General features: G+C 35.0%; 1 protein-coding gene across 7 annotated transcripts in view; it reads right to left on the bottom strand.

Moving 5' to 3' along the window:
- Positions 1 to 22,567, bottom strand: part of TENM2 (teneurin transmembrane protein 2) — a 547,147-nt gene extending 524,580 nt beyond the window's left edge. For all 7 annotated transcript variants that reach the window (XM_075509420.1, XM_075509421.1, XM_075509417.1 and 4 more), the window contains exon 1: positions 22,342 to 22,567. In XM_075509420.1, coding sequence (XP_075365535.1) covers positions 22,342 to 22,567 — 226 coding nt within the window. The remainder of the gene's footprint in view (positions 1 to 22,341) is intronic.
- Between the last annotated feature and the right edge of the window lie 518 nt (positions 22,568 to 23,085).

The raw sequence follows: 23,085 nt of genomic DNA, 5'->3' as shown, positions 1-23,085 counted from the left end.
AACATGAAGGGTATGGTTCAAGACAGAAAAGGAAGGGAGCTCAGTATTAAACCAGAAACTTAACTTCTGTACCCTACTACCACAGCCTCATCTTCACTGTGACGCAGTTTCATGGCCAGGAAAGAACAGGCTAATGGCTGCTGTGAATTGAAAACTGTATTAACGCAAGTCAAAACTAATGTAGGACTGCATCTAGATGGTATCAGATGTGCCTTGATTCCTTCTGCTTCATGTACATGAATTGAAAAGAGACAGTGACCCTTGGACCTAAATTTGTTAATGGCACCTCCAAACTGGAATAGTAACAAGCTTTTTTTTCAGACTAGAAGAGAAACTAGCGGTAAATTACAATGTAAAGGGCATGACAGAGGACTCTGGTTTAGGTTTCTTGTTTTTGCTACACCTGTTCTGAACAGAAAAAGAATCATCATCACATGTCTCATAAAATAGGGCAGAACATATATGTTTCATAGAACAGTGCCATTAAATTACGTATTTATATAGAACATTTAGTTTTACTCAGAACATATCTCATTATTATTTGGAAGCTCCTAAACAAAATATTCACCCCCCTCATTCTGTGACATCAGTTCTGTAGCTGAACATCATTTGCAGCCACAACTGTGACATGGGAACAGGAGCTTGACTTCTGTTGGGGCTTCTGCATTGGATCGCTACCTTAAAACGCTTGATAGCTGAAGTTTTTATAAAACTGAATTATCTATATAAATATGTCTGGGTACGAATTTAACGGCACAAACCCAGAAATGTTAAGAAGAAATTTGAAAATTAAACTAATAAAGATACCTATATCAACTCCGATTTTTAGAAATGTAATAGCTTTACTCTGATGTAATGGCTTCCAAAAATCAACTAATGAAACTGAAGTAAGGTCACTAAAATTCTGAATAAGAGTGCCCACAAAGTGAATTAATGCAATTTAAATACTATTTTAAACTGTTATGATCATTTTTTTCCTCAGTGTCTTCATTTCCATACACCTATAGTTTAATTTTCTTGGAAGGACTGATAATTACAAGCATTGTCTCCATATAAAATGTTTTGACTTTTATGAACAGATTTTTAAGTTGCTCAGATTATGTATGTATGGGATTTTTTTGTTAAACCATGTACCTTTAGAATTACTTGAAATTTAAAATACTTCTTGCATGCATTTTTTCTAAAGTTCCATGAACTCTAAAGACTTTATCCTGCACTTTACAGTTACCTGAGGGTAACTCATATTTTCTTGCTTTCTCAATATAAATGGGTGGATAAAGAAACTCCTGTTCTCCATGGACAGATGAGGCTGGCCACCACACATATAATCTATACATGTATATTTAGCACTGCCCATATATTAAGCTATATCATGCTTTGCAAATATACTGCAGTATCACACAGAGAAGAGACTCATACCATTACTCTATGTTACAGATAGGAAAACAGAGCTCTTAAAATGAGTGCTTGCCTGAAGACTTAGAACAATTATTGGCCAAAGTACAACTCAAACCCTGCATTTTAACTTTATGTTTTAAATCAAGGTTGGCTAGATAATTCCCTAAAAGGAATACTTATTGTTGACAGTGAGATGCACCCTGAATTTCAGAAAAACAGAAAATCATCTTGTTTCAGGTTTTTAATCAATGCAATGCAAGATTTACATTGCTTAGAAGGATGGAATGATCTGAATAAGCCAGTCTGGAAGTCTTAGCTACTTCATTTTTTGCTAAACACTGTAAATATTGCACATGGGACTGCAAATTACAGTGGTACAAGCAATATAAGTTGTTATCAACACAAGTATTGCAAAGAATCAAGTGACCACAACAGCATACTTGAAACACAATTTTCCTTCTGCAATTCAACCACAAAAGCACTCATCTGCTAGAACAACAAAAATCCCTCAGATTTAGACCAAGACAGTAGATGAAATATTTGTGCTAGGGCTTCCAAATATAAAAGGGGCCAAATCCATGCCATGTTAAACATTGTCTTTTTTCTTCCCTTGTGATGCAAGGACATCCATGCTCGGCTCAGGGGCTGCATTGCTGCCTCTTCCCAATGGAAAGCTGATTTATGATTAAATCTGACACCACAGGACACTAATAAGTAAGAGAGTATTACTGTAATGGAGACTGTGGTAAATTTTCATTTAGAGTATCACTCAGAGAATCAACAAAAAATCCTATCTCTGGAAAAGAGCCTGCACAGTGAATACTGGGTTTAGCCAGCAATGCAAAAGTCTTCTTAAAACATGCTCAGTCAAGTAGTATTTACATTTTTTGAGGAGTCACCACAGTGACAAAATCAACTTTGATTCACTATGAAAGACATGGTTATCACTGCCTTCTGAGATCTTATTCCCACTTGTAAGTCAGAGCTAGATGACTCCTAAAAACTTTTGGCAAATCCAGCTCATTTTTTTCTTCCCTTCTTCCTTTAATTTTCTTTTCCTTTAATTTTACCATTCATCTCTAAGGTGTGAGAGCCCTCACTCAGCCTCCACTATTGTGTCTCTTGAAGCCTACCTTTCCCACTTCTTTGACTATCTTTTGTTGTCCCCAATCCAGCAGTGTCAGACTTCTTTATTAAATAAATTATATTAATAAAGCTGTCAAACTGCTTGAACATGAGTAATTCCTATGTTAATAAAAGCCAGTAAAAGCATGTCTTTGACTTCATATTTTTAAATTCTATTTTGTAACAACAAATAAAGCACTCTAAGCTTTATTTTTCTAAATGATTATTACATTTCTGTGATGGATAAAGGCAATATGTATTTGCCAGAAATACCAGAAAGATAGATGAAGGCAAGACGCATGGAATTAACTGAAGTGATATTCTCCCTTGTAATGGATGGACTGAAGTTTCACTAATCAGAGAAGTTTGCTTAGAATCACAATAATTTTTGATTAGTTAAGAATACATGCTACATAGACAATAGATAAGGAAGGAAAAAATCAACAGTGAAAATATTAGCTAATATAAATTAAAATGGATTACTAATCTAAGTGCAAAGATTTTTTTTTTCCTTTTTCGGCTCACAATGTTATTCATGCCCCTAAGCAACTCACTTCATCTTTTTTCTCACGCACTTTGTCTGTAAAACGGGAATGAACCAACATAATTTATCCCAATGGTATAATACGTGAGTTAGAGTAAGACAAAAAAACAAACAAAATCCAAACATCTCATAATTATTTAAGTATGATTTGGTACATCAGTATGACATATATAATCTCAGCTTTTGTTCTCTTCAGGAAAAAACCTATGAATTACTTAAAATCTATACATTTTTCACTCTTAAGCATTCAACTGAGTATTTGTCTTCTTCCATTTTATATCATTCTCAGCTACATAAAAGATGAAGTAGAAGTATTTCAAGTTGTTTTCCTTAGACTTTAAATCTTTGGTAACTCTTCTCATTTACCACCTTTCACCACAAATTAACATGCACATCAAGACAAGTTCATTATCATTTAGAGGCCTGTTAAAAAGATGAAAAAAGAATTGCACCTTAAAGTGCCCTGGATTATCTACTGGTTAATAAAATCAGTACTGAATAATTTTATAGTTCATAATAATCAGTTTGCTTTTCTTCCTTTCTAATCAAAAAGCTCTGAAAGTAAAATTTACATTCTAAGTAAATAAATGCTCATTGTTGAAAAGTACCATCATATTTGTTTTCTGAAGGTAAGAATGATGTCTATATAAAATAAATAATAAACACAACTATATAAATAAAGCTATGATATGAATGCATTTTGGTGCTTCTAAATACAGTACTTTGGGAAACCGTAGTTGAAAAATTACTCTTAGCATGTAACAATCCTAATTCAGAGAAAAATGTCATCTGCATCTTACAGATTTATATAAAAGTTCCATTATTAATACATTTCAAATGTTTGTACACTACCTAGGAGAATAATATATTACATTCTTCTGGAACAAATAAAACCAAGCTTAGCATATGATTGTCCTGCTGACATGAAATTTCACTTCACATTAGCAAAGTGACAGTTGCTTTATACGCAGCCCCAACGCAGGAGAACTGTGAAGTGAACAGAACATTCAAATACATAAAAAATAGTGGTGGCCAAACAGTCACAAAATCATTGTAAGCAAGCATTAATGATGTCATAATGAAAACTGTAAAAATTAAAATGGCTGCTTTTTGAAGTGAACTTGGATACACCATGGCTATTAATTATTAAGGGTTAAAAAAAAAAAAAGAAGAAAAAGAAAAGGCAGCATTCTAGCTATAGGCCCTGCAGCAGTGGGGTGCTTCAAGCTCTGAAGTAGTCTCACTGAGTTCAGTCACAGACATGACAAATATGGATTGTGGAGAAAAAAAAAAAAAGGTGGGGAAAGATGATACCATAAGAGTAATTCAAAATCCATAGAAGTCTATGCAAACACTGCCTGTTGAGTTCAGCATTGCCTGAGCTTGAGAAGAGCACCTAATAATGCACCACACACTAAATCTGCCTCTAATAAACTCAGATACCTCGGTATTTTTTTTGGTCTCAGTACTATATTAATTTAGACCTGCACTGAAGTTCTCTAAAAAACATCTTTAAACATATTCTTCAGAAATTGCTTTTTTTGGGGAAAACAAAAATATCTGTCTACCAACCAAGACAATCTTCCACTCCCAAAAGCGCTCTCATAAAATTAATTTTTATGTTGCTTATCACTATATGTGAATTCATACTGTATTTTCAAATGCACTTGGAAATTTAAACAACAAATAAAACCCCCTAAACTCTGTAAAGGGTGTCAGGTGATCATAGAAATCCTTATCCTGGTAAAGAAAAATGTGCTCCCAGATCATAAAGTCTTTTTAAAAGAGACTGAACCTTTGAGGTTGATAAAACACAGTGACAAAATATTGATGTAAAAATATATACAGCATTTCAATTACTCATTGTTTTGTGATCTTTTGCTTTATTTATGCCATTTTTCTTTTTCCAGTCTCCAATTTACTCTTTGATCCAAATTGCTCTTGGAAGTCTATGATTTGTTCTGGAAAACAGACCAAAAAAATCTCCAAATAATACGGTCTTTTCACCTGTCAGCAGGACGTGTCGAAACTTCATCAGGCTACTAAAACAAAAAACTTGTCTTCAAATTGGTGTTCCCCCAATGGATCAACTTGTATGTTCAGAGCATTTTAATGTATTGGTGTTTTAGCATGCCACTTACTAGCCTAGCACTCTTAGCTATACCTATTCTACCAAATAAACATACAATGACCTGGAAGGTAGAATAATCATACCTACTTCATAATATTTTGATATTTTAATTCCTCAATTTTCTATAATATTAATGCATTGTTGGTTGACAAAAACTGGAAAAACACATAGTGCTAGTAAAACATTTGATTCTGTTCAATAGTTGAGCATTCCTCCTAAATTCTTTTTTAATGATCTAATTAATTCACAGTTAATATGGAAAGCTTTTTTTCTGAACCCTACTTAGGTGGAACTGCTTTCCAAGATGCCAGCACCACCCACCTGTCCCACAGCTCACGCCAAGGTACCCTCCCATTCACACCTGCAAAACTGGTCTCAGCACGCCACTGTGCAGGTTGCGGATTCTGGGCAAGTCGTTTGCTTGTGCCTCATCCCTCCTCTCTCAGAAAATGCTTTCTCTGGTTCCCATCTGTTAGAGCACTCTTGCACTTATAGGCAAAGCCTGCTATGTTAAAAACTACGTTTTATTGTGACAATTGTATGTTTAACATAGGATTATGTTGAAATCTTGCACATTAGATCTGCCACATAGATACGGACTTGACTATCACTGCATTTCAGAGTGAGTCCCAGTTACACCACTGATTTTTCCTTCAGTCAGTCCGTGGTTTCGAAACAAGAAACAACAACTATATGGCAATACGAATTTAAGAGGCTTTTTCTCTCAAGAGCTGAGATAGTATTTATATTTGTAGCCTAAATACTTCTTAAAGGACACCACTGAACTCAGGAATTACTAAAAAGGCTCTGTTACCAGGAGAAAATTTCTTAAGGTTTTAGGAAAGGCATTTTGCACTATTTTTTTCCAAATTAACACAAAAAGCCAAATGACAATTTAAGAGAGCTGGCAGCAAGATCATTTGAAAAAGCTCATTAGCTCTTGTTAAATTAGAAACTCACAAGCTGAAGAAGAAAGGAAGGAATGCTAAATGCAGTTCAGTCACATCACCTTCAGATAAATAAAGCCAACTGCATACATTTGAGCCATCCTTAAGCATCAGTTGTGCCATATGCACTAAAAGAAAGAATTAGAAGTATGAACATCCCTTATATTTGACACCACCACTCATAACCTCTTCTTGGCTTGGTCCATGGCACACACCTTCCCCTTCTGTCCTTCTCCTGACATTGTCAGATAATCCTTCCCAGGCTGTAGAATACATGATCTGTTTTCCTGGCTTCCACTTCCCAAAATGGAAACATAGCACAGGTAACAGAAGAGGAGGATCCAACAGGAGTGTGAAGGTAAGCGGGGTTACAGCAGCATTTGCCTATGCTGTTGAAAGTATGTATGTCGCTGATGACATTCAGGGTACTACTTCCATCTACAGCCACACTACTGACTTCCCATAGATCTACTGTAATATTGCCCATAGCAATTCTACTATGTAGGCAAGAAGCAAAACCCAGTCTTGTATCATCACCACCAGCTGATGCTCCCAATCTGTACAGAGCAATGCCAACTGATACCATCTTACACATGCTTTTCCTTTTACCTCCTTCCAGGTTATTTTGCAAAGCCATTATTTCCAGTTCTCTCCATGGTTGGGATGGCCATTTTATTGATAAGACTTTCCAGATAAGAGCTAGTTCCAAATTCTGCTAGTGTTTTCTCTTCTTGCTGCTTCTGTCTAGAGTTAGCACCCTAAAGCCCATACTGATACCCTTCTTTCTTTATACCTCTTTCAGCATTGCTCCTGACTAGCTTTATTAATCTTCTCTTTATCTCGGTAACTCTCTTCCGTATCAATCCTCATATCTCAAAATTTACATTGCCTTTTCAACACTGAAGATACTGCCACTTCATTTAGCTTCACCAGATTTTTTTCTGGTATTTTAAAAGCCTTTATTTACCAGTATCATTCTGCACAGGTTAGGAGTCTTTAAGAAAGGACAATCAACGTGAGAAAATCGTGTAATTGGTTCATGAATGCAGAGAAAAAAGAAAAAACACAAATGCATTCAAAATATTTGCCAAGAATCTAAAGATTCTTGCAAAGAATTCCTTGAGAGAAAAAGAACTAGAAAGTTTGACACACTCTACCACCTGCATATCCAAAAATATCTACAGATTTCAGCAGAAATATAAAACTTCAAACATAACAGTCTCCTTGACAGTAAGACAAGAAGCCACTTTCCACAAGTGCCCTCTCTCCCCTCATCTGCATTTCAGATTATGCTGTATGTTAATTTACAACCTTGAGTCATCAGAAATATAAGATGGCCCGTACAAAGATGTTTTTAAGTGGAACAGGAAGAAGTTAAATGATAAGGATACACAGTTTGCCCTCCTACACAACAGGGTCTACTTATTACTTTAGCTGCTCAAACTGCTAACAGATTTCCTTCGGGGTTTTTTGGGGAGGAGGTTTGCGGCTGCCAAAGATCATATGCAGAATTAAACCACAATACTCTCTTCGCGCAGCTGCTGACAACAGAAAAATATCTTTTCATAAAAAGGCTGTAGGAAGGTAAAGTATGTGCAGAGGTTTAGCTCAACTTCACTCTCTGAAAGCTGAAGTGATAAAGGCCTTTTAGATATGTCATCTCTGTAGGGGAGAATTTCTCTTACATGAGCAAACAATAAATGAAGTACTTATTTTAAACATCTCATTAGATATGAACGAGATTAATGTACACTGAACAATTTGGCATTTTTTCAGGCATATTGTATAAGCATAGCTCTAAGTAAATTATACTGCTGGATTTAACGTAGGCTTTAAACATATTAGGTACAATACTTCTTATTTTTAAAAAACTATACTTGATATTCACTGATGCTACCGAGTCTGTTCCTTGCTAAATAATAATAACTACGAGTCTGTTTCCTTGCTAAATAGTCATACGACCTCCAGAGACATAGATTTTGATTCCTATTCTGAAAAACAGTACCGTAAACATGTCCAGGGGCTTAATTTATTCAAATGTTTTGTGGAAATTTACTGTGCATTTTGGTAACAGCATTTTTTGATAGGCTACCATATCTTCTCTCTTGCAGAATGTCATTTAAGTCACATGAAGAGGATCTAGGGTAAATCTCTATCAATTTGAGCTATTTGTTTAATGTTTGCACATTCCTGGTGTGAATGCAAGTATGGAAGTCTTTCCCATGCCTGAAAAATATACTAACTACTATAATTTCTCTGTTACCTGGAAGATAGAAAGAGAGAGAAAGAGAGTATCAAGTTCACCCTCTCCAAATATAGCTTAAACAATGAGGGTACAAAAATAGTGATGCTGGGGTAATTAAAATATTAGAATAGCATTCAAAACCACTATATGTTAGGAAAATCATAATTTTCAGGAAAACAAATTTGAATCTACATTAAATTCCTATTCTCCCAATCCACTACTCCACAGCTGAACAGCTGAGCAAATTGATACTTTAGATTCAATAACTGAATCAGTACTATTAAACAATATTTGTATATTTTACAACATAATATTGCAACTGTGAAAATCACCTCTTAATTTTGGGTTTCTTTAATCTGCCAAGTCATTCTATTTATTCTAAGTTGTTCCCATGCACAGATACCCCATCTTGTTCTACAGATAATCATCACGTTTTGGAATGCCAAAGTTTCTGTTTTATAAATATCACATCTGTACGGTAAGAGGATAGGTTGCCACACTTCCGAAATTTTTTTCGGTATACATTTTCTTAAACTGGACACTAAGATCCTCAGCAGTAAAAGAGATACTGCAGAAAAATTCGATAAATCCTATCCCATTATGTTTTTGCAAGCTGTAGGAATAATAAGGAAACACACAGATCAACAGAAAATTCACTCTAAAACAATACTTCAGAAGAATTTTATTAACAAGGACTGCTCTGCCTAGAGTAGTGATGTCCACAAAAAAAAAGCCACACAGAAACCCCCCTGTGTGGGATAGATATACTTGGATCAAGGTATAACATTGTTATACTGTCAAAAAAATGAATGAAGAAGACGAATTTAAGAGACTGAATTTAAGATGGAGGAGTCTGTCATGCAATAACAGCTTATAAGAGTTAGAAAGCCGACATATAAACATAAAAAGCAAAGCTGACATATTTGATAACCACAAAGCCTGCTTTTTCCAAATATACTCTCAGTTACAGTCATTCTGGATTACACAAAATGAAAAAAAACAAGTTCAGGGAAGTGCAGTATTATAATGCTCGTCTCAGTTTCTATGCTGTCAACCTCTCAAACTTCCCTATGTGTAATGGAGTCGCCCCAACCTCCTGCCTGGGCAAACACTTGCGGGAAGAGAAGGCAGTTTCACAGCTTCCAACTGCGCAACACACATCCCACCCCTGCACTGATACTCGGGGCAATGCAAGGACGCAGAAAACGTGTCATAGCCGCTTCTTGTGGTTTGAAGCTGAATGTCGTCATGGAAGTTAGATGTTTTCTTTAAGGGTCAATTCTAAAAATCAAGCTAAGCCTTACCTGTGCAATATCGTGTCTCAAAGGCAAACAGTTGTGGCTAGTGGACTTCTTCAAAAAGACCTTAATATATTAAGCCAGCACCTCATCTGTGTTGCTTTGTTGCAATTACCCCAGAATAGCCAATGCACAGTGACAAAAGCTTCATTACAGCTTGTTAATAGTAAAAACAAGCACAAAGGTTCATCTTACTTAAGAAATGGTAGTGAAATGGGCAAACACAGATGAGAGACTGTTGCACTGAGTCAACAAGAGAGAATCACATAACTGAAGTACTGAAGACATCTAAAACCACAATCTGTTGTGTACACAGTGATTTAAGAGAGCAAATAACATTTCCTTTTTCTGTGTTGTGTTCTGGTTGAATCGTCCACATTTGAACAATCCTAAATAGAAGTACAGGATTTTAGTCCTCTATCAATACTAGATAATATGTGTTTCCAAGTCCCTCAAATTTAATGTTCTTTCTTCTAATTAGACTGCTGCTAGATCTGTAGGCAGTCTTATAAACCACTTTAAACTTATTTTAATTTTTCATTATGAAAATTATAACTGTTCATTAACTTTGGAAGATGCAGCATTACAGCTGTGATATATCATTCCTCATATTATTAACAATCTACTTTATAAATTCAGTGCTTGAAGCAGATATTGGTAATAATATCTTATGAGTTTTATTTTTGTGTTTCTAAGAATTTAGAAAAAACTTAATAGGACCACACACACTTAGTTGCCTATCCATACACAAAATTTTATTCACTGTCATGATTTTAAAATTAGTACCAAAATATAATTGCACCAAATTTAGCAGACTCGTTAGAAACTAAAACCCAAACCCCCAAACCAAGAAACTATCTATTACTACCCTCCCCATCTCTCCAACTCTTTGGTAGGATTACTTAAGCAAGAACGATGTCCAGATTATCACTTTTTGTGTAGTAAACTTTTACCATATTGTGAATAATTTTCATCAAAGGTAATAGTTTCCCACAGAGATTAAGCACCATTTTAGCTTTGCTTCAACACTGTTCAAATGCCTATCTTAGAGACAGAAAAATTCCAAGAGACAATTGGATATCACTATGAACTAAAATGGAATATTAGTTATAAAAAGTTTTTCTGGTCCTGTAACTACATAATTTGAAATATTAATATCATATTTATAATATTTAATATGTCAGCTTAAACTGCCATCTTTAAAACACAGTATTCTACTAGAAGTAATTAAAAAAAGCTAGAATACTGTGCTAGACCAGTTACCACAGAATGGGCCATTTGCTTGAGGGAAGGAAATTTATGCAACTTGTTCTACATGATGGTGTCTTTTTTTTTTTTTTTTTTTTTTAATTATCACACTTAACATTGCCTCTGGCTTAAGTAGCAAAACCTAAAATACTGATTTTTTTACTCCAATATTTATGCAAACTGGAGTGATTAGTGTATCTGAGAAGACAAAGTTGTACTGAACTGAGTCATCCTGCAACTGAGCACTTACTATTTCATGTAATCAAAACTGAAACTTCTTTCTAGCCACCAGTCAGCACACAAGTTGCTAATTTCTAGGTAAAAACTGATCGAATGCTATTCTACCTTTTTCAAATAGAATACTGGAAAAAATACTACTGATGTTGGATATTTGTTTAAATTTTCTTAACATTAGACATTTCTTTACATTTTACAATAGCTGGTGGAACTGCCAAATCAAAAAACCTCAGCTGTAGCTCTTTGTGCAATCCCATCATACATGAAACTTTCCATGAAGTTTAGGTCACATATGAATACATCCAAAAGATACGCTAAGAGAAGAAACACAGTGACAGCAACTATCAAGGTTCAGAACTTAAAAGAGTGGAAAAATGAGCTGATAAGGAAAGAAGGAATAGGACAGTGATGTGCATGCAGCTAAAAGATGTTCACAATACTAGGAGTGGCAAAGCAAACCTGGGCTGATAACTTGGATAAAGGAAGCAATGCAAGGAACAGAACAGGATGGGTATTGGTAAGATCTTCCAAGCAAAATTTTTATTAAGCTGAAGAAGCATCTTGCATGGTAATCAACAGAAGACCAAAGTTTGACGTTCAAAATTACACCGGGCAAACTACACTGAGGAGACATTTCAGTACTGATGATCTAACTGTTCTTCCCTTGTAATCTACTTTGAGCAAGTATCTTACTTTGTGAAAGTAATGACTGTGAAAACATTTGATTGTCTTAAGGAAAACAGAGGTAACTAGTGTCATTGAACATGATGGTAGTAACACAGACCTCAGAGAACAGAATCATAAGCAAGACAACAGGCACTGCTTTTAGTGTTACGTCAAGAACATTTTCAAGTGTCAAATTCGGTTTGTAACATGCAGTTTTTGACTAAAGTTTAGAAAATAGCATAGTTCTTAACTACTGTGTTTTCCATAACATTTCTCTAGGCAGGTAATTCCTCTCTCCGTTTCCTGGACTTGCTCAAATTCAGCTAAAATGCAATCTCTTACTTTACTTTTCACTGCATTAAGAAGAAACAGAGAACTGTTTTTTTGAGTTTTCCTGTATAAGCTTTCTACATCCATTTTAACAAAGTTCTATCACACACACATACAAACATGAGACCCATTCTACATCATATATAAGAAAGAGCATTCCTCAGAGAGGCTTTTCTCCAAACAGTTTGAAAAGATATCTTTTGATTCTGAATTAAACAGGATGTAGGGATTGCCACCAGCGGAGGAGTAGGAATCACAAACAACTATAACCCAAATATTCTAAGGAAATGTAAGCAAGTAATTACAAATAAAACTGCTTACATTCATGCAACTTGTTTGGCAACAGCAGTATACCATAAGGAAAGCTGCTACAATTCATAACAGCATCTTGTAATAAAACAGCTTTATGCATCCCTCTCAAACTGTTTAGTGCTCAAATCTCATCAGATGGCTGAGTAAGCATTACACTTCGGGACAGTAAATCTCTGTTTCCAATATGGTCTACATTCACAGACATGTACTTTTGCATTCACTGTAAGACACTTCCAGCTAAGCACTCATGTAAAAAAAAATAGCAATATATAAAAATATCTGCATGCTATTTTGTCTAGTCAGCTATCTAGACTCTGAAAAAATTTAGGAACCTTGAAGGACCAGCAGCTCAACAGGACCTGACTGCTACCAGAAGAAGCTAATTTGAAATTTGGATTTACAAACATGAAACTAGTATGCAAGGGCTATCTTTATACATGTCACTGTCTCTTCAACATATCTTCATCCACGTCACTGAGGCATATATGGCATTGCTATGGTACATTTTGTTTCCTTTAGAGAAAAACTAAAAGATAGGAAAGGGCTTAGAAATGAGCAATAAATCTGAATTCATGACAGAACATGACACTATACAGGCAGATGCTTGAAGAGCTCTACCTAGGTAGGTAGATAGAGCTCATAGAAAAGACAACTGGCTTAACTGCAGCATCTAATTGCATCTGTGAAGAAAAAACACTGGGTATTATGGGTGTTCCAGTAAAACAGAAAAGGGCATCACCAGACCTAGTGGTTAGCAACTGAAACCAGTTTCCAAAATCCAAAGAGAAGCTGGCACTTGCTTTTAACGTGGAGGGTGACTTCCCACAGGCATTGCCCACCAGCGGGAACGATGGATTTTCTGGCTGTTGATGTTTTCAAGACTCCAGAATGTGCTTCATTCAAGGTCAGATTACTGGGATCAATATAGAAATAATCCGATGAAAGTAATGAGCAACTGGATAAGAGGCCAAACAAGATAACTAGTAGGACTTCTGACCTTAAACTCTGAATCCATAGACAAATAATATAAAACAAAAAGAACAAATAAAAAATGTTGGGCCCTGCTTACCCAATCATACTTGCTTCTCGTTTTCTTTTCTACTAAATTTCATTCCCATTTATAGGCTTTAAGTGAATTGGTCATCAGCACTTTGACCCAACTCCAAAACATTCATGGTTCTCTAAGGAAGAAAATGAGGTTTGGGTGGTGTTTTTTTTTTGTTTGTTTGCTTGTTTGAAAGTTTCCTCATGTTTTTCTTACTAAGTAAACCATGTGTATTTGGGTCCAGTCACAATATTTGAAAAGCTTCTAAAAATCACATAATCCATTTGAGATATTAGGAGAACAAACAGGGACAAGAAAACAAATATAAACATAGTAATCATCACTACAGACCAATCAGTTGTCCACTGAGTCTAGAATTTAGTCCCCAACAACAGTAAGATATTTCAAAAGAACGTTGGGAAAAAAATGAAGTGTAAAAGGCAATTACAGAATAAACATAAGAAACACCTAAAACCTGTTCCCAATGCATTTGAGCTGAACACTGACTTGTGCATTGGAGCAGTGCATACTCTCTGGTGCTTAACCCATCTTCCACACACTCCAAAAATATACAAATGTCTAATCCTTTCCTTATTTTTCTGAAGATGTGGACCTTAAAAACATCTGTTATCAGAGAGTTCAACAATGTATGATCCAAAATAAATGTCTTTTGTCAGTTTAAAATTGACGGATTTCCATTTTATTTAAATATTTCTTTCTTCCTCTGTTATGAGAAAGAAGGAGGAGAAGCAAATGGCCTAGTTTCTCTTTACCAGAAAACAAGCTTTACTGGGGCTCCCAGGTTCATGGCAGAAACAAAACAAAACTCACTAATGAAAATTTTGGACTACATGACTTCTAAAGACTAATTTTCTGGTACATGCCTAGGATGCAGGAACAAAGATGCCCAATTCAAACCCAGATCAAGCATAAAAGGTTTTTAAATCTGAGATTTTCATGGTAAAAGGTGTATTAGAAAAGCATCTGAGTTTCTCCCTTTCATCAGTTTGAGAACACTCACAAGTAATCATCCTCCTTTCCAAACTCTTCTTGCTGGAAAATACACCCTAAAAAATATCTAGGTTAAACTGCAGATCCTTCTGAAGACAAGAACCCAGAGAAGGTGCAATAATTGCAGAATTTGCACAAGTTAGCCATTTTTGTTAGTAGGATTAATCAAGAAATAAGTACTTTCATTTAGAGTATCTTACTTTAAAAAGAAAAATATTATTTCACCTCCTTGGAGTACATTATTCCCCTTTATGATGGATTTTAATATGAGAAAGAGCATCCACATGGATGTGCCTAAATATTACAAACTTCTTAGAAGCGTGTGTGCACGTGTGTGTATGAGAAAATGGAGAAGGATTCATAGGATCAAAATTTATTATTTTTGGTATCCAAAGTCTTATACTTCTATTATATAGCTGAGCAAAGGGATGAGGAGAAAAAAGTATACCAAGAATAGGTTTTCTTCAACATTAAGTTAGGCCCTAGATTATAAGGCGAGCAGACTACTCCTCTATTGTGAAGCACAAGATCTTTTTGCTTGATACAAATTTGTAACTATAAAGTATAGGAAGTATAATTCCTATTAATTTTGAAGTGCTTTTGAAAAGGTATTTGCATTAAAATGGTTACTAAGCCTATTCTAGAGTAGACCTACTTTTAAAAAAAATTTCTTTTATTCACAGTGTGCGCTAACTGCATGAGTTGATAATGTCTGCTTTTTAGAAGTTATCCTTTTATATCTAGTTTACATAATGTTCATGTAACTTTGTAAATGGTTAAAAAAATAGAACCTAGTTTAACTTAATCATCAACTAATGAGGAGTCCAGTACAGCAGCATTAAAAAAAACAGAAGCTCTTTATGAAAGCTAAATAACTGTTTAGGAAAAAAGGAGCATAAATCTACAGATACCTATATATTTGAATGAGAAATCCCTGCATTCTGATTCTCTAATTTAAACTGTAAACAAATGCTGATTTTTAATAATGATCACTAGAGAGAAACTGCCAAGAATAAAAAATTATTCCCTGAGAGAAACTGTGTGTGTACACAGAATTCGCATATTATGTCTAGCTATCTGTTGCTTATTCTACAAATACATATTAATATTAGAATAGTACTGTATTTTTCAGCACTGGTCACATTAATTATTACCAGGAGTCCTCTGTCAGCATCATAGCTTCTCTATATAAAGTTTCAGAAGACAGTATTTTATTAAACTCCAACTTCATCTTTATTATGTTCACCTAGAACAAGATTCCCAGTAATACTTTAATTGATTACACTGTGTATTTAGCTTGCTAGTTGATTACGTTCTTTCCATAGCAATGGCATTTGAAATACTTCAACATGCTGTACTGCAACGGCCACCTCTGAATTGCCGGGCTGGAATACATCTCCTGTCATTCAGTATCTGCTCTCTCAGAGAAGGACTCCTAACGGACAAGATGCTGATCTAGAAGCTGGCTCAACTAGGCAAATAGGTAAGAGAGCAAGAGTTATACCTTCATTCAACAAGTCTGTGTTAGACAGGCTGACTTCTCAACAGTTAATTCCAGCAGGTCTGAGCAACCAGCCACACCACGCAAATTAAGTCACAATGTATGAAGATGGTGAAACACCAAGAAAGGAGAATGGAAGGGGAATGAAAGGAAAGTGGAAAGTAAGAGATTATCATAACAATTGATTTAAACTACCATTTACAAATCAGGGAGCTTGCTGCTCAAAAGGGAAAAAAAAAGAAAAAGAAAACACAAAAGAGCAAGAGGAAATGATTTATGCATATGTACTTGGAAGTATCCTGAAGACTGAGAGTCTATTCCATGATGTTTCCCTGAAAAGCCACTTCTAAAGAGATTTCCTTCTGATTTTCTGTTATTGTGACTCAGATCTAATATACACAAAGTTTTAGTTTAATTCCTATTTATCAGCAGATCTTAATATTACAGCTCAAAAGGCTACTTGACTGATGCTAGAGTATAAATGAGAGGAGGCATGTTAGATTTTGGGTTAGACTTTCTTACATTTTCCTTTCCTAAAAGCGTATTGGGGGAAGAGTGCTATAAAGGTTTGTACTTGTATTTATTTGCTAGTCTAGTAATGATGCTAGATAGCTCCATTATTAACAAAATAAACACAGATGAAAGCACAGATGAAAAGTGCTTTCATATTTTTAAATCACATAACAATAAGAACCATATAATTTTTTACGATTTGGGGAGGGAGAAGGTAGGGGAGGGAGTTTTTATTCAACATCTCTGCTTTATTAAATAAGGTATACCTATTAAAATATAAATTTTTATTTCGCACTGATGCCGTGCTTTCTAGAGAAGAGAAATTGAATGCAGTTGTCTCACCTTAATAAATATTTTACACTGGGATCACCTATCTCTTAGGTAACCATTAAAACCGAAGTAAATCTTGATTCAACAGCAGTGCAAGTTACATGTGTGTACCGGTTATAACAGGAAATTTGCCTTGAGGCCTTTTTCCCCACACAAGCTACCCTACATCTGATTCCATGTTAAGGGCTTCCTCCTTCAGCTTCTGCCATCTGCCTCTACCTCAGATTTTGTTTGATTATGTACGTGTATGGATATACAGAAGAACAACATATTGCAGAATGCTACTCAAAACCTAGCATGACAAAGTAAAACTAAAAATGTGCTTCCACTCTAGCCAGGATACAAGAAAAAGTTTTCTTTAATGTCTTTAATCCAAATCTATATATAGAACATTTAATTTTCGAAAGGTCACAGGTTCTGGAAAGAAATATTACAACTAAAATTAGTAAAACTCAGTTGGATTTGGAAGGGATACACTAATTTGAGCCTAACAGTTGAGTAGGACTCATGTTTGATGACAAGGTGACCAAAATCTCATCTCGGTGTTATTGAGAATACAAGCAGCGAGACAAAGAGTTAGCCTGAGAACTTGTAACAGCAACTATCCCCTCTACACAGCAGCACATTAGTCGTTGCTGAACACAGAATACCTGACCACAATAACTTTAAATCTGAACAAGCTTAATCACTCTCTGGAAATGTTCTTACTGCAGTGTGGTTCTTCGAATGTGTCCCACTAAATTATTTGGTGACAGATTTATGATGTGAAGAACAAGAAGAGAAAACAATATTCATTTTTCTCAGCAAACAGAGCTGTCCTAGAGTAGGCTGTAAAAAATAAAATGTAGATTCATCAGACTGGTTTGGGTTGCTTTGGGTTTGGGGTTTTTTTTGGGGGGGGATGTTGATATTTTTCTTTTTTCTTCAAGAAGCCTATTCAATATATATGGAGAAAAGATGCAGTATGAAATACCCAAGAGATGATGAATAGCAGGGTATAGTAACACAACTTCATGTGAAAGAAAACCAAGTGCATTACACTTCCCAAGCACCCCTCTCTGGGGATTGTACTGCGATAACTTAATTTTCTATTTGATGTTAACAAAACTACTGGACAATTTTAAGGGACATTATAAGGGATTTATTATAATCAGTCTCACTGCTTTTTTCTAAATCCTGTTAATGTACCTATAGTGTTAAACAGGAAACAAAAAGCACACGTTTTTAAGTATAAAACAATAAAAAATGGAATTTGAGCTGATATACAGAAAGGTATTGGCTGTTTTTCTTTACTGAAATTATCTCGCCATACAAAAAGAGATGCTGTGACATATACAAAGCAATTCAACTGTGGTAAAAAAATTCAAAATATTTCGGAAGACTGTTGGGTCCAGTTTAATATGATTGTGTTTTTTAGACTTATTTTTAATAAATTCAATCATATACTCTAGTTGTTCTAACATTTCACAGCAGAGATTTACTGCTAAACTAGATCTGACCTGAGAATGAGAAAGCAGTCAATTCAGTATAACTATTGGCTAATAAATTTTGCATCAGCTGAAGCCTGGAATTTGGCTTAGGCAGAAATACAAAATACATGAGCTATGAACGCCAAGTGAGGAACTCTGGAATAGTAAGGTTTGCAATCACCCCTTTGAAACCCAGTTTAAAACTCTTAACAACTCAGTAGAGTGTTCCTTTAAGCACAATTTGGTTACAAAGTATACTTGAAGAAAAGTTGCCTTTCAAAGCAACCTCTTTAAAGACAGGTTTTCCAAAATCCTCATTTTTTGTCTTAAAGGACATCTACCTTCACCATGCTGCATCAGCAGATGAAGTCAGAAAGAAGGTATTTTCTTTAAAAAAAAAAAACCAACCTATGATAAAGTTTGATAATTGGTTCTCTTTGGTGGAAAAATACATGGCCTATAGAGAAATTCAAGTATTACCAAAAGATTGTAAAATATTTCAAATATTTAGAGGTGTGAGAACTATTTTTAAGCTTTTGACATATCCTAGCAGAAAGTAGAAAAGTTTCTATTCAACTTAAAATACAGCATTCAAAAAGGACTCCTCAATTTTAAATAAAACTTGTAATATTTGAATGCTCTCTCAGATCCACTGAAGGACTGTATTTTTCAGATTGATTGACTAATGACTATCTAGTGCAGGTATTGAATTACAAATATGTTTTTATCTATATTAGGGAAAATCTAAGACAAATTAACAGCTCAAGCATGCATTGGACCTGTCATTTGAGCCAAGAATCTGAACACCTGTTTTGAAGATGATCAGAAAATAAGCTTGATACAATAATACTAAACCTATTCTGAATTACTTTACTGATATCTTAAAAACACACTTCAAAAGGGGAATTTTATTACTTAGAAAAATTACAGGTAAACATCTTAGGAAAAGCACAGTAGAAGTAATGCCAGACTAAGGTGCTTCAGGTAGTATACAGTCATGTCATCCTTCATGCTTTTATACCAAAACTTCCAAATACCACACCAGAAAGTAGCATCTACGACAAAGAGGAACTTTCTTTGGTAGGCGCACTTGTCAAGGATTAGCACAAAAAGCTTATTTCAAAACATGCAAATGATGACAAAGTTTTAAGTTGTATTCTCAGAGCTAAACTTCCACCAAGATTCAATTTTCCTATCAAATGCTTTATTCACACTAGCTTAGAGAGGTATTTACACTTCGTAGATCTGCTTTTTCATGAAGAATAAGACAAGTCAGAACAGAAGGACAATAAAATACTAAAGCAAACCAAGAAGATGTGTTTCAGACTTCTGAGCTCCGAATATAGTTTTTGTTATTAGCATTTCACTATCGAACCGTCATAAACAAAAATGGAAGTAGTACAACTTGGTCTTACGCTTAACAGATTTTCAAAACTGAGTAATATATGATCAGGCAGCAGCTAAAAACAACTGCTTTGAGCAGTTCCAGTGCCATGGTTAAAGCAGATACTTTTCAGTAAGTCAAATGCATATAGCTTTACTAACAGAAGAGACAAAATATTGAGGAAAATACCTACAATTGCTTAAAAAAAGTCAAGCTTTTTTATAATAGAAGAATAAAAAATTCGCTAAAGACTACTTATTTTAAGCATGTTTATTTCCTACAGAATTTAATCCCACCAAAACACCCACTCAAATTTAGAATAAATTTACATGTATAAATTCCTAGATGTCTGCAGCTGGAAACAGCATGCATGAGATGTAATGAACAGTATTTCCTACTATATGAAACACACTTTTATCCATATAATATTAATGTAGAAAGTGAGAACATGTACCAAGTCTTAATCTAGATCTACTTGCCACATTATCTCAAATTTCATGTCAGTAGAGGAACTTTACAATCAGAAAGATGCCAATCTTTCAAATATGAAGAATCATCACACAGACTTATTTTCTAAACAAATTTGCTTTCTAAACTTAACAAAGGCAGGAAAATAAGGAGATACTGCTCATATTATTTAACAAAAACCTTACTTGGGCTCTCTAAAATAAACTTTATTCGTCTAGACATAACAACACAGACTAGCAGGGGAAAAAAAATAATATTAATAATAATAATAATAAAAAAAATATCTTCGGAGCATTTCAATTCAGTTACCAATAATTCGCACTCCCCTTCATAAAGAGGGCAGATAAGAACACGTTAAGAGCAGGAGGAGGATGAACAGTTGTCAAATCAGTAATCAAGAGAAAAAGAACACCCTCATGAAATGCCGAAGAATGACCTGGAAACTAAAATGAGGCACTTGAGCTGAAGCATCAATCATCCAGATAGGGAAAAGTAATATTTAGATGACTCCTGTACACAAAGGCTGAACAAACCACAGTGAAAATGGCTCCAGTAGCTCGTATGATCTAGTTGCAGTTCGATGTGTTATCTCTAGGTAAATACCTATAAGCAAAGAAAGACCCTACAAGAACAGAGATTACCTCACAAAATAGAACCGGGTGTTTGATAGACCAAGCACAATGCAAACACTTCCAAATGTCTGTACACAAATGTGAGAGAAACAAGGGATTAGACAAGGGTTTAATTAGCAATGCTAATTAATAGATATTTTGATTTAAAGGTGAAGACAGACACTGGCTGCTGGCAGAATGCTTGGAACAAGTTGCATGACATGATATCAAGTATAAAAAAATGACCTTTCATTGAATGATCTCCACAGAGAAGTGGGATAACTTCGAATTTCCTGAGTCACAATATTAGAAATGTGTAGTCGAGAACTATCATATGCCTTTAACAAGCACATATATAATATAGTAGAGTTTCAGCAATTAAAGATGTACTATATAATTTACCTTCCATTGAGAGGGGCACAAAGAGCTATACATTTATGCCTCAAAACTGCCTATATCTTGCTTGATATAAACCATATCTGACTCTTCAACTGAAACTAAACCAAGTAATTTATTTTAAAAACCATATCTAATTGTTGACTGAGTGACAATTTAATCAGGCTATTTGGTCAAGTTAACCAGATGACTGAACACTGTTCCTATGAAGCAATGTTCACTAATGGTTTCAACACACAGACTTATGATTTATTGAGACAAGTAGATACCTGAATGAGAGTAAAACTGTGTGTGTGTGTACAGTGCAAAGGCATAATCACAGTTTTTTCAACTAAAAACATTTAGATTGTTAATTCATTGGACATAACAGGTATTTAAAGTGAGGAACATTTTATAAAAGAAGATATTACTTCACCTCGCTTACAAGTTCACACAAGCAGGTTATTTCAAATATTAGTTCTAGATTCTCGATGATGTGATAACGTATTATAGCCAATTATAAAAGTAATTAGATAGGTTTCCTCCTTCCAGTTTTTATGAGGTGAATGGTAAGCAGTAAGGGTAAGCAGTGACAAAATGAAGTCAGAGGAAACAGCATTCCTATTCCCACATTTCAATTACACAGCAGTTAAGAACAGGAAAGGAATTCCGAGGCACCTGATTAATAATGAATATACATTGGCCATATGGGGTTTTACCATAACAGTGTTTTAGTTATCTTTTCAGTACAGGCACTCTGTTAAAGACAGACAAGTTTAGGTGAAAATGCCATTATTATTTCTAAAATGAACCTAGGAAATAGAATACAAAGTTAGCATATTTGCCAACCCTGAGATCCATGACAAATACATCTGGTTAAGGGTCACTAGCATTTGTGTTTATCAGATGTTTTGAACAGCGGATCCTGGTTTGCCTCATTTACAAACAGTGAATTCTGACAGTACCAGAAATCTGAGCAGAGAAAGAACTTCCTAATTTAACACAAAACAGTTGAAATAATGGTAAAGTGGCATCCATTCTCCTACAGTTCTTTCATTAAAACTCCTTATAACACTGGTATACTTTAAGCAAGCAACAGAGATTGTCTACCGAGGATTACTGTAAAAGAAACCAGTTCTGACTTTAAACATACCTTGTCTTGGAAACTCATCCGACTCCCTGTGAACCAGGTCAGAAACTCGATTTCCATAGTGCATCCTGGTGTCATGATCATACGCCTTCAGTGTCTCACTTGAGCTGTAAGACTTCTGAGTTGGTACTCTGCAGTCTTCACTGTCCAGTGAAGAACTTGTATAGCGACATTCCTTTCCGCACCGGCCTCTTGTCAGAGAACGGTGTCTTCTATCTTTTATATCCATTATTCTGAGTCAGGTAGGATGTTTTCAGAAAAGCCACTCTTATATTTTTATCACCTAAAACCAGGAAAGGATAACAAAAAGTGAGCAAAGTTGCTACTACATTTTGTTTTATTCTACTTTCCCTGACTTATCCTTGAAGAACAATGCAGCATACATCAAGAAGAAAGAGAAGATCCACATGATACATCCTTAGAAATTGAAATAATTCACCTGAATGGATAGGGGGAAGAAAATCAAATGCTGTAACAGAATTGCATTTTATCTAAATTATCATCTCATTGAAGAGTTTAAAAAATAATGATGATAAAACAAAACCACTGTTATCTTTTGATTTTTGAATGAGCACTGATAACAACACGGAACTGACAGAGTAACATTTGTTCCTGTTATGCAACAGTACAAAGAAAAGCAGACTCAAACCAGCTTTATTTATTTCCATGCTTCCTGAAGGAGGGCTTGCAATTAAGAATGAAGCGTGCAGGAGAGTTGCATAGAGGAGATTACACCTATTCAACATT

Source organism: Mycteria americana, chromosome 8 (genome assembly GCF_035582795.1).
Source record: "Mycteria americana isolate JAX WOST 10 ecotype Jacksonville Zoo and Gardens chromosome 8, USCA_MyAme_1.0, whole genome shotgun sequence".
In the NCBI taxonomy this organism is placed as follows: domain Eukaryota; kingdom Metazoa; phylum Chordata; class Aves; order Ciconiiformes; family Ciconiidae; genus Mycteria; species Mycteria americana.
The sequence above is the reverse complement of the archived record's forward strand: the minus strand, read 5'-3'. Positions and strand labels throughout refer to the sequence as shown.